This window comes from Apteryx mantelli, chromosome 2 (assembly GCF_036417845.1).
Source record: "Apteryx mantelli isolate bAptMan1 chromosome 2, bAptMan1.hap1, whole genome shotgun sequence".
Classification (NCBI taxonomy): Eukaryota; Metazoa; Chordata; class Aves; order Apterygiformes; family Apterygidae; genus Apteryx; species Apteryx mantelli.
This window is the reverse complement of record NC_089979.1, coordinates 138777722-138791018: the sequence shown is the minus strand read 5'-3', so window position 1 is coordinate 138791018 and position 13297 is coordinate 138777722. Positions and strand designations below refer to the sequence as shown.

Here is a 13297-nt window from a genome sequence, read left to right as displayed (position 1 = left end):
ATATAAGTAGTAAATCTAGAACCAGATGGGAATGGGTCTGGGTTGGTAACTGCACATGGACACTAGTAACCAAACTACATAATATCTGGCTAGGAGCTTAGACAGGCCTCACCAGTGTGCAGCTGTGGTTGAACACTGCTCGAGAGTGAGTGGAAGATAAAAAAGGCAAATTTCCAGTATCTTTTCTCCCTGGACTTTGACTGAACCATGCATACAAAGCAAGAAAATCTAAGGGAAATGTAATCTCTGTTTTGCATCTCCTCTCATGTATGTGACTTGGTTGGGAATTTTTAAAAACACTGAATTTTGTGTCTTAAGATAACAATGTTTTTCCACAGATGTCCTCATAATAGCAGCTAAGAGGAAAAAAAATATTACCATTCTGACACTGGGCCCCAAAGAATCCATGTGGACAGAGGCAAACATCTGGCTTAGTACAGGAACCTCCATTGAGACACACAGGGTCACAAAACGCTGCAGAAGTAGTGTGAGGGAAAGAATGGGAAGCCATGACAATCAAATTAAATCAAATCCATAAAATATCTGCTTCTGTTGCAAGGACAGGAATTGAGCATCTAAGACAGCGGCAGGTAACACTATTCACTTAAAACCTTTATCTTTTATCTAGTTCTGGGATCAGTACTGGACTTTCTAGAACCGGTACCAGCAGCAGAACTAATGTGGAGACTGAAGGATTTGTGGGGGCTCCACAGCAGTAAGCAGCCACCCACAGCTGCTGTCTGAGCCACATGGTTCCAAATTTTAACCTAAGGGAGGTCCCACCTACACACCTCTGGGAACGTGAACTTGCAAGAGTCTACAATGGGGATCTCATTTTACCTGTACTGCATGTAGGTCCATACCATCCAGGTTTACACTGGCAGACATCTGGAGTAAGACATTCACCACCATTTTCACAGTGTCTGTTGCAAACCACTACCGTCCAAGAAGTCACGGAAAAACAATGTAAAAAAAAGATAGTAAAAATTAATTTGTTACAATTTTATGCTTCATTCATTTTTCAGTTCTTTATGAACACTGGAATTACATAAAATTTCCCTAGCTGAAGAGAAATTGCTGAAGAGATTAATCCAGTCTCAAAGCTGTAACAAGCTAGCACCAGACTGTAAAGGTATATAAAAGGTCTTTCCATGTAATTATCCTGTTTTTATTCAAGTTTTGTCCATGGCTTTATCCAGCATTAGAAGTCTAGAAAATTTCAAATATATTCTAAGAAAAGCAAAAGTTCAAGACCAAGATAAAAAAAAAGGAACATTAATATTATGTGATGGATTTGATGGAATCCAGAAAGGTTAACTCAGGTATTCTTTATCACTTTGAAGAGCGCAGCTGCATGCACAGAGAGACATGAGAGTATCATGGCTGTGAAAAATCATGAATTAGTTCTTCAGGACAATATCCCATCATCTTTAGGCCTACCTAATGAAGAACAGCAATTTTTTTTTGTGTCACAATTGAAATCAAAATGAGAATAACTGAAAATGCAGAAGGACCTTTTCAATTCAGGGCCAAATGCAATGACACACTCAGATTAATGACATAAACAATATGCCTAAATTTGGACACTCCAAATAAGTTACCAATATGAAATCTACTCAAAATTTGGAATTGCCAAAATGCAGCATCTAGAATTTGATATACAAAAGAGCATTTATGTGAGACTATTCCAATTTTTCAGCTATGATCACAAGCTTTCTGTTTTTCATGCCAAGCCAAGAAAAAGGCCTCATAAATGTGCTTTTGAATTCATTTTTCCTTTATGTCTGTTTTTCTGACCTGCTATTTACTGAGATCACTTCTGAATGTACCTCTGCAATCAACCAATTCAATATGACAGAATTTAAGAAGCCAAAATGACACATTAAACATGTGTGTTTATCCTGAAGGTAATCTCTCATACTCAGCAATGGCTCCATGTTACTAAATGATAAATAATAAACTATTTGCAATTTTTATAGTATGCTATATTTTCAAAGTTATGTGCAAATGCAATCTAGTTAATGTTTGTTAAAACCCAGCTCTGGGACCCTGCAAAGAGACATGGGTATTTTGTCATTTGCGAGCATTAGACAAAGTGCATCAGAAATGTTAGCCATCATTTGTTTTATTACATCTGAAGATCAGGAGAAACATTCTGTATTCTTAGGTTTTTTTGCTTACTTGTATCACATCTTGGTCCCACAAAACCGTATGGGCAGATGCAGAGATTTCTGGCCAAGCATGTGCCTCCATTTTGACAGGGTGGTTTACAATGTGCTGCAGATAGAGAATTATGTCGTTCAAGAAATCACCTCTAAAAAGATGCATGGATTGGTGATGCTTTAGCAAAAGGGAAGTGTTAATGACTGACAAAGCAAGCAAAGAACTGGAAATAAAATGAAGAGATATATGTAATGGCTTTTGACAAAAATAAACAGCAAGAAGAGACAAATTCCAATGACCACACATAAGTTGCGACAGTGGTGGTCATCCTGAAGAGCAGAAATCTGAGCCGGATTCCAAGCAGGGCTCTGATCTTCCCACTCTTCAGAGATGTTTAGCTTACAGGCACCCACATTCACTGGTGCACGCCTCTACTTGTTGCAAAAATTTCCCTGGCCAGTCTTTACATAGCCACACAGTATCAGAAATACAGTAGGAAAATGTATGTTCATCTCTCATTGAGACCTTTATTACAATGCAGGTTTAAGGAAGCATACACCATAAATCCACCTAAAACACTGGAGAAGCTCAGAAGTTAGGCATGGTCAGAATTACAGTTAAAACGGTCAGAAAATCACTTTAGACCAACCAACCCTGCAAGAACAGTCCTGACAACAGGGTCTGCAACCCAGCTCTGCCAACCGGCAGCCCCTTACTAGGCTAGACTTGGACTCCCTCTTGCTTTTCTGCTCCCCTCAGGAAAATAGCATGGCTTCAGTAGAAGAATCGGTAAGTGGAGAAATGTGACAAAAGCATTCAAAATTTCCTTGTTCACAAGTGAGTGAGAGAGAATCTTTTGACTAGTTTTAGATTAGCATCAAGTGTATTGATGGTGCCACAGCTTTAAAAGAAAAAAATGAAACTTTGCTGTTGTAACTTATTAAATTTAGGAATATCTGATCACAAGAAATATTTATGGTAGATGTTAAAAAGGTAGAGTTTATGCCAACATCTTACTCAGAGTTTTGTGAAATATAACACAACTCTTTCCTGTCAGAATGAAGCCTCATGAAAGTCATTTACAGCACCCTTTGGGTATTTGTGGATTCAAAAGTAAAAAAATACCCTATTTACCTTCCTCACAAGTGGAGCCACTGTATCCTGGTAGACATTCACAGACATTTGGCTTAATGCACTTCCCACGGTTTTTACAATCAGGTCTGCATAGAGCTGCACAAAATCAACAGTGATTTTCAAATCATGAATTCACTGATATAAGTTACCATGGACTAAATCAAAATGCCATACTTACCAGTCTGACAGTTATAACCAGAGTAACCAGGCTTGCATTTACAAATATTGGGTGCCACACACTCCATATTTTTACCACATGTTTGTCTACATATTGCTGAAAGGCAATGAAGAAAACAGTGAAAGGAATAAGAAAAGTGCCACTGTCATTTCAGCGTAACTGTGTCTTGCCTAACATAATAAACACATCACATGGAATTAGTTGAGTCCCTGCCCTTAAGCAGCAAAGCTGAGATAGATACATTAGAAATATATTTTTAAGTGCATCCATGCAACTGAAAGCTATACCAGTGTTAATAATGAAAATGAGGAAATTCAATATGCATTTCACTGATCACACAGTAACAATATAAGTTATAAAGATATCACAAGATTCTTCTTTGCAAAGCATTTATAACAGTTATTTGTAATACCTCTGCAAGTAATACCATCTCCATAATAACCATAAGGACAATGACCACATCTGACACGTCCGTCCTGACTTGGTTCACAAGGTACTCCAGGAAAACAGGGTAAATCAGAACAGGTTACTGCTTTAGGCATCACTATTTCATCTGATGTTACAGTAAGTGTTTTTGGTGGGACAGTGATTTCAACAAGAACAGATGGCAAAGGACTAGCTTTATGCTTGGCTAACAGCTGTTGAACTCTGCGAGCACTTCCTCCTTTGAACATTTTGCTCGGCAAAGAAGGCCCTTTGCTTATATTTATTCTGCGAATGAGCAAAGCTTTCCTGCTAGTCTCAAAATAGCTGTGGGCCTCAGCTTGTGTCCTTGTTTTCTTCTCAGGTAATACAGCTCGGCTCCCCGATGATGCAGCCACCACAGTGTTTACTGACGAGCCCTCTTCCCTGTTAGCAAGGCGACCACTGCTGGTGCTGAGAGCACGGCTGATGTTTCCAGGAACAGCAGATTGCACAGGAGCACTTCTCTGAGAATTAAATGACTTCCAAGTGGTGACTGTTGTTATTGTGGAGGCTGGTGGAGCGCTGCTACTGGCCACTTCTGTAGAAACAAATCTTTCGGGGATGTCTGCAGAACGAGGAGTATAGCTTGAGACACTTACAGCCTTGTCAAAGAACGATCGTTGAAAAGCTACAGTATGTTAGAAAGAAAGGGGACAAAAGTACAAAAATATTACATGACTTTTTTCCTTCTATGAGGGTGGGGAATGTCTTCTGATCAGAAAAAACATATGTCCCATCCATTCTGTGCTTCAGGAAGTCTCTTCTTCCATGTGCCACATCAGAATTTATATATTCAGTAGAACCTGGCCCCCAACTGGCAGAATCAGAACAGCTTAATGTCCTTTCCCACTATCGCTTCTTCATGGCTGGGAGATAAGGAGAAAGCATCATATCTATGAGATAGCCAGCCAGGGATATTCCCCATACTAGGTCAATGAACAGCTGTCCTGCTAGAGCAAATTACCAGCTCCAACTGGCAGCGTATTGCTACCAAGTAGGTAACTAAAACAGAGTTTAAACTGAAGATACTGCTTATGGTGCAACAGTGTGTCTGAGTGCCAATAACAAGTCTAGAAGCAGGTATTTAGTCACAAGTATGTATGCACTGACACTTACTGATACATCATATGATGTATTTCATGTGAATAATCCATCACCTTGTAGAAAAAGTTTTTCATGTTTTACATTACTTAATTCTTTTACTTAGGTAACTCCTAGAACTCTTCAAAACTTTTTTTTGTCAATTTACAAGTTTCTGCATGGGTTTTATTAATGGAATATTACATGTGTTTTATAAAAACAAAGACAGACTCAACCTCCTCTTTGAAAAGACTGCAAAGTGAATGAAAAGTTCTTATATTCTGCCTAGGAAAGTGCGTATTATGGTGGATTGTGGAAAGGAGTGCGATACTAATCTCAGAATGGCAGAATGCCTTATATGGGCTTTAGCAGGAATGAAATAGGAGGAAATCATTCTACCTGACTTAAGATCTGTCCCTAATCTCATTTGGGATTGTACTAGACAGCCATCTACAAAAGGTTAAACTTTCCTGAATCTTATTACAAACTGCTATGCGTCTCACTGCTGAAAAGCAAACCATTTTGCAGCTGATGAAGAATTATCCAGCACTAAGCTGACAGAGGGTATTCCTCCTCGCCTACTAACATTTCAGAGATAAATGGGAAAAAACATTCAAGGAGAATTTCCGGGGAACAAAGCCCCAGCAGGCACAGACTCGGAAATGCCAGCAATAGTATTTGCGGAGTTTTGGAATTAAGAACATTTGTTTGCCATATCCTTCACCTTTCTTTTGAGTCAAAGCATTAAAACCGCATTCAACATAATGCCATAAACTTTTGCTTATCTCATGTAACAGATGTCCCTATCACCATGTTACCTGCTTTATATCAGTGGTTAGTCACAAAAACAAAAGGCAACAGGCAGAATGTCGTAAATCACACTGTCAATAAAATGACTTGACTAACCTAAGGGATTTGCTGATATTGACATTTTGGTGTCATTTTTCAGATTGGAAATAGGAACACAACCTAAACAGTGAATTAAACTGAGTTAAATTGAAAAATTAAGGTGAGTAACATTAAACTGACTAAAACCTTTATTTGCCAGCTATGTTCTTATCCGTATGTGAATCATAAATCATCCCACTTTCTTCATGAAAAATCACCTTTACTCCCTCCAATTTCTCCTGTGGAATCCTCTCCCTCAACATTAACGTCTTCAAAGCTTTCTAAAAACAAAAGATGTGAAGGCATGTTAGTAGTTACTCTTTTTTTTCAACTGCAAATAAATTACAAATAGAGTTAAAGTTTAGTAAATAAAAATAACTCAAAATTCTGAGAGAGCAGATGAAGAGTAAAATGGTTCCTTAAAATAAAGTATATAAAATTCAAAAGAGTATATAAAAAATGCAAGTTATTCAGGAACTGCCTAATAGGACAGTAAAAATAAATGTTTAGGCATCTTGTTAGGCAAGTGCTTTGATTTGAATAGTTCTCTTTTAAGCTATCAAACAGGAAAGCATTTTGTCAATATTTGCACAAATCAGGAAAACAATGCAGAAAAAAATACACCTCACTGTATCCTTTTTTATATAAAAAAGGATTAGTGTATTTTGTAGGTAATTTTTTTTTAATCACAGTGTTCTACAGCTATGTGACTCAGTGTATTCTGATGCTGTTGCCAACTGAGATTCTGTTCCAGCAGTCAGAGAAAACAGTCCCTTTTGCTAACTACTGAAGAGAGTTCTAAGTTAGTTAGAAACATGCAACATAACCAAAGATACCTTATCTGAATTAGAATAAGATAACAACATTCTTATGAAAAATAGATTATTTTTCATAATATTTTATCATACCATAACATGACTCCCCATCTCCTCGTAGATTAGTTGGGCATGGACCACAATGGTAAGAACCAAAAGTGTTGAAGCAAAATACTCCAGGGAAGCAAGGACTGGATTCACATTCATCTATGTCATCTTGACAATTTTTACCTGAATTGAAATACAGATTTTTATAATATTGTGTCACTAGACTTTGACAGTATGTTTATAAAACATAAAAGTAGAGTGTATGTAGGTGCTGAAATACAAAAAGTACATCTATCAAGTAGAACAAAGTATTTTGGTACATCCATTAAGTACAACTGGCTAGGTTTGCTATTCACATATTTCCACATATAGCAAGTATTTTGCTCTTTGCAAAGAGGATGGACTCTGTGGACTACATGATTATTTACAGGCATGGGAGTAATCACTGTAAGCAGACTCAGTACTCCCATGTTTAACTCTGTTGCTGAATTTACCTCTGGGGAGGAAAACGTGGAAATTTGCTCTCCTAATCACTTGTTCTTACAATGTAATCAGCCATTGTAATAATCGGTTGTTAAAACAGTTTGAACAAGAATTATCAGTCTTTACTTATCACTTAAAAACAGAAAAAAAATCCTTCTCCTTTGGCAATATTTACAAGCTGAAACACAGGATTAGAAACGACTGATGACTCCAGTTAGACGCATGGCCAAACTTGCTCAGCTTCCTCCCAGCTTAAGCACTGGGAGGTCCAGGTTTCTCATTGCATTTAAGAAATACAGATTTCCTCCTGAAATCCATATACACATGGAAATTCAACTCTTCTATTGATTCAGCAGTCATTTCTACATAGAAAAAAAATCAAGTCTAGTATTTACTAACTTTATTAAACCATTGTTTTCGGTTTGAAGTAGCCAGTGAACAAGAAATATGATTCTGACTCACAGATCACAGTTAACAGTTTGCCTCATAGTTTACCCATTCTTCTGATGCATTTGTGCTGTAACACATGCAAGACAAATCCTGAAGTATATCATATATAACTTTATCAGAAGACCACAGTATTTCTTCTTCTTACTGTAACAGTAAGCTATTTTCAGTCAATAAAAGTTAAAAAATCTGTAGAGATAAAATTAGAAACTGATATTTGTCACTACATGTATAAAGTAGTAACTTACCTTGAAGTTCAGGTGGACATTCACAGTAATAGCTGTTTATTCCATCCACACATCTGCCAGGACCACATTGGTTAGGTTTACATTCATCAGTATTCACTTGGCAGAGATCACCTTCAAATCCAGCCACGCACACACAAAGGTATCTCCCACTTCCAGGTGGAAAATTAACATTTGTCACACATGAGCCATAATTTAGGCAATCACATGATTTTACACTGACCTACAAGACAAGCCCAATAGAAAAGGTTTTGTTTTGTTTTTTTTACAAACTAGCAATGAATTTTGTAAATAAATATCTTAAAAATCGCACTGGTATGTCATTTGACTGTAATATTCATTACCTCTATTTCTACCTTTGTCTCCGCATTGCAGTCATCTGTCAAAGAAAATGTTAATTTATGGGGATTCTTAGACATCGCTTTCCATAAAAGGAGACCTGATGGGGAAAGACTGGCTCCTTCAGGACCAGACTCCAAAGTAAAAAGAATTGCAGAGCCCTCTGGATCTGAAGCCAAAAATTGATATATGAAATTTTCTCCATAGAAAGTCTGTAGCATACCCTGAAAAGTTTGAAGCACTGGAGGTTGGTTGTCTGTAACAAAGGAGATATTTTCTCTTTTAAGCATGAGTTGCAATATACTTACAGAAGTTAAAAAGGAATATGTCTTTCTATAAAGAAGTCTTATGTAATTATTTATTTTAAAATTTAATGTTATTTGAATGGCACAGCAAAAACACTAGACACTTTCATTGTAGCTATTACAAAATTAACAAGAAATTACTTATGCCATGCAAGAGCTTGTTAAGATGCATTGGATCTGTATACAGAAAGCACTCAAAATTTACTGAATTTAAACTGTATTTTAGCTAAGCATAACTACAGTTTGCAGATGAAAGTACAGATACATAAAACTCAGATGTGATTGGTATTTCTTTTAAGAAATGAACAGACATTGTTAAGCAATACCTGGGACTGGGCTGCAGTGATTGCCTAAGCATAAGTGAGCATGAGGTGATGGAAGAGGTAATACACTCACTGTTCCTTGGAGGATTTCAACCACATGACAACTTACTCATTGATCTGACACCCTGCTTCTCGTGTCCTGCCTTTGAATATTTGTTTAGGCCATGTATCTATGTCATTCACATGAATCATGTCCGAATATTAACTGTTAACAAATATGACCTGCCATTTAATCCAGTTTCTTGTATTTCCCTCGTCTGGTGTCAGTCAGTCAAAGAACCCTCAGAGCAAAACACTACAAAAAAAATTGCTAGTAGGTCTAAGAGCTGGTACTTTTATTTATGCAAGGCTCTTAATGCAACTATCAATGCAAAGGCTGCATACAGAAAGGCTGCTCGTTGTTGGCTTATGTGGAACTACAATGCTGCCATCATTCTTTAGATATCTCCGGAGAACATAAAATTTTACAACTGCTTTTTCTGTTATGTTCTCTAATGTCCTGCTTGCAATTTTGGACCTACAGGTAGCTGAACCCACTGTTTTTGACCCACATGAGGGCAATGTGAAAAAGAGTGGCAGCTTATATACTACTACTAACACCCTAAGTGAATTGGTCTGACCTCACAGCCGACCCACTTTGAGCCAGAGGTTGAATTAAATAGCCTCCTGAGATCCCTTCCAATCTGAATTTTCCTGCGATCCTACGATGAAATTCTTTGTATATAGACTATCCAATACATTTATCCATCCAAATAATGAAACAACTTGCCTAAGAACATCTATCTGATTGTTAGAAAATATCTATTATTCCTAAAAGCTGAAGACAAACATTTGTAGGTATAGTTGTGCCAAAAATCAGAAGTCTGCAAACTGCTAATTAGCTGATGGTTGATCATTTTCAATACAGTTATTTGTGATGGTTACTGGGGGGGGGGGGGGGGGAGGAGCCTGAATTTACATGTCTGATCTGAAAAAATGAAATATCCTTTTCAAAATGTAAGATAAAAACCAAGACCAACTTACAAACTAAAAACACTTACATAGTTAAAACTTCACTACATCCATACATTGTGAAAACTTAGTAGATTTTCAAGTTCTTGCTATTAAAAAAGAAACTATTTAGAACTTACTTTCAACCACTGATCAAGTTAACTTTGATACGTCAGGTCTGCAGAGTAAGCAAGGGCTGCTTGGATTTGTATCACCTTCACCATAACAGAGTCCATCTATGTTGCATGTTTTCTCCTTTACAGAAATAACAATGATGTGATTCATTAATTTTCTGTTGTCAAACAATAAATCTGTATGTATTTGTAAAGGGCCAAATAAAATCTAATATATCCTACACTTCAACTGTTTTTAAAAATAAACCACTAAAAACTTGTTCATTTTTATCTGGTAATTATATGAAGGTTAATTTCTTTCCAAAGTTGCCTCATCTCAGCTTCAATATTTGTGCTTATCATTTCTGCACATGGAAAATCCCTGTTGGAAACAAGAGCTGGGTTTGCATATAGCAATTTAGTCTCCTGATTTTTATAGATTTTTCCATCTGCATATTTTCATAATAAAGATAGACAGTAATGAAATATATACCTTTAATGTACATAACCCTGATTCTTGCGGTTCACATGTTTGACAGGCTCCATCATATAATATCATTGTTTTAGGGTTGCTATAAACGAATCCATCATTAGAAATCTGCAAAATGTAGATTAGAAATGGATTAACTCATATAGGCATCACCATATCACCAGCATGGACTGCTAGCATGGGATTCAACTCATACATAAAGACCTACATTTAGCTGTTCAAACTCTTAAAATAGTGAACAGAAATCTAGCCAATCCTGCCCATAAGTCTAGACCGGTATTTGACCGACTAGATGTAGGTGTCTACTTTAAGGTAAACTCAATAGCTTTCTAGGCTCTATTGACCTTTTTGAGTCAGTCTTTATGAGATCTCAGATGTCTACCTCACTTACAGATTCATGCACGTAGACTAGAATCAACTCAATTTTCCCATAAATGTGTCTAATGTCATCTGAAATGCTCTAGAGTAACCACCCGGCCTTTAACTTCTACTCTTGAAGGACATGTCTCTCTGTAGGTCCTAAAACATATCTACCAGTACCCTTGCAGGGGAGCAATCTCAAATGGCACTCAACACTTACATTCAGGTGATGAAACTGAGACCCTAAGTTAAGCAAGTTGAGTTCTACCTTTACTACCATTAAAAAAAGAATAATATCTACATAATATATTGTATTTTTAACAGGAATATCTTTAAGTGAATATTTGAAATTTCGGAGAGTACCTTAATTTGCCACCTGGCAATGGGTTTATCATCAGCGAGATCCATGACATCAGACTGCTGGCCATCGCTTGGTAACTGACAGTCAACAGTCCTGGCATTTTGGAAGGCAGCTGGCATAATTAGAGGTTCTCCAAGAATCCATTGGCTATCATTATACTAAATGTTAAGACAGGGAGTCTGTTTTTCAGTGCAATGCATTATGAAAATATTTTTATCTCAACAAAACATGGACTGCACTGTGTTTAAACATATCTAATGTCTCTGGATTAAAGTGCTATGTGAAATATTAATTTACTATTATTTGCACAGAAGTAGATTTCTACCTAATCTGGTAGTTAGAATACTGGCAGTTAGCCACTAAACTCTTGCACAAGCCAATAAATTACACCACTGCCCCTGCAGACTTCTCTCCTAAACTGTAGTGAGGGCAAGTCATCCAAAGATCTACCTTCAGAGTTCAAGATAAAGAAACAGGGATGATATTTGACCAAAGTCCTAATATCAACTGGAGTTCTTTCTGTAGAAAGTAGAAAGCAGGATTAAAAGCATATTGAAAATAAAGTTAGATGGAAATAAGAATCCAGGCAGACTATGAATCTAGAGAACAGCAAGATCAGAAGTCATTTTGAATTTGACTAGGTTTTAATGAGCTGTCCCTCATTACTTGCTTCAGCTACAGGAGCCAGTCAAGCCACCTTTATTTAACCCCAGTTCTGACATGAGGAGTCATCTGCTGATAAGATCATGATTTTTTTTATGAACAGAAAAAATAACCTCACATAAAAACTTCTGCTGAATGGACATACAAACTATTTCTGTTCAAACAAAACACTTTGACTTTTTTTCTTCCTGTAACTTTTAAAGGAATTCACAGCAAGAGTGAGTAAAAAGAGAGTAGCTGAATACTTCTAAATATGTAATTTTGAGAGCATTTAGTTACACAACCTTTGACATGTGATGGAGTCTCTCTCTCCAGAAACCTTTTGTCATTAGCTGGAGGCATGTTCAGATATTTCTTTCAGAAACATATTGATATTTCAAAAAATCAATTAAAAAATCTTCAGATCTACTAGAGCAAAGTTTCTAGAAAAACTTACTTCTGCCGTTTAATGTAAATAAAAAGGAACTGAGACTGTACTTTGGTTTTTTGGATTAAACCCACTCTCATCCTCTACAGAATCTAAGTAAATTCTGGACCTGTGTAATCATAGGCTCCTTGGCCATGTCCTACCAAACCTCTACCAAGAGAGATTTACTAATCTTGCATCTGTGAGGTCATTCAACACAGATTTCTCTGAATTACCTCTTTTAGCATCATGCATGAGACCTACACCCTTCCCAGCACAGCAGGACAGCCCCTGGGCAATGGATCTGATTTAGCCTTTCACAAATGAAAAGATGAAAAATGAGAAATTCACTTTGTAGTTTGCATTAACTCTAAATTCTGCCAAAATGACTCTTCTATGAAATATTGATCTGTCAAGCTTATCTTAAAATACGTGGACTTCTATACTATTGCAACTCTACAGACATTTGCATAAAGCCACTATTATTCCAGCCTGGGGTGAAAAGAAAAAAAAAGGTCCTTTCTTTGGTATTTTCAGGGAAAAAACATCAACTTCCTCCTGAACTTCAGATAAAAGCAGTGGTTTTTGTTTTCTAACCTGGATCTTGTCAGTGAGAAGATCATCAATAAAAGTGATTTAACAGAAAGTTTTTGTAGTTGGGAGCCAAGTATACTACTACAGAGAGGATTATATCAGAAAATCTTGCCCTGAGTTAAGAGTGAGACATTTCAAACTGTGATAAGTGAGCTCCCAATTATTGTCTCACTGTGAGCTCAGGCTAAAAGTCTTTTAACTTAATGGAGTGTAAATTTACACTCCAGTGCAAAGACTTTCTCATTTCAAGCCAACCTGCAGATGAGTGGATACATGTTGTGCTCAAGCAAAATCTATAGCCCACATTGCTTAATCTGTCAAAATCATCTTAGCATCTGCAGGCACTAGCTAAGCAAAACTCTTCTGCCTCAAGAATGAAAGTTTCTCATTGAACACTTCCCCTTTTG

General features: G+C 36.9%; 1 protein-coding gene across 1 annotated transcript in view; it reads right to left on the bottom strand.

Annotated features, from left to right (window-relative positions):
• Window positions 1–13297, bottom strand: part of VWDE (von Willebrand factor D and EGF domains) — a 41040-nt gene that overhangs the window by 5263 nt on the left and 22480 nt on the right. The window contains 13 exon segments of the mRNA XM_067291639.1: window positions 379–474; window positions 841–936; window positions 2182–2277; window positions 3298–3393; window positions 3476–3571; window positions 3888–4568; window positions 6127–6189; window positions 6817–6954; window positions 7950–8169; window positions 8291–8541; window positions 10044–10158; window positions 10510–10614; window positions 11230–11385. Of these exon segments, the coding sequence (XP_067147740.1) occupies window positions 379–474; window positions 841–936; window positions 2182–2277; window positions 3298–3393; window positions 3476–3571; window positions 3888–4568; window positions 6127–6189; window positions 6817–6954; window positions 7950–8169; window positions 8291–8541; window positions 10044–10158; window positions 10510–10614; window positions 11230–11385 (2209 nt within the window).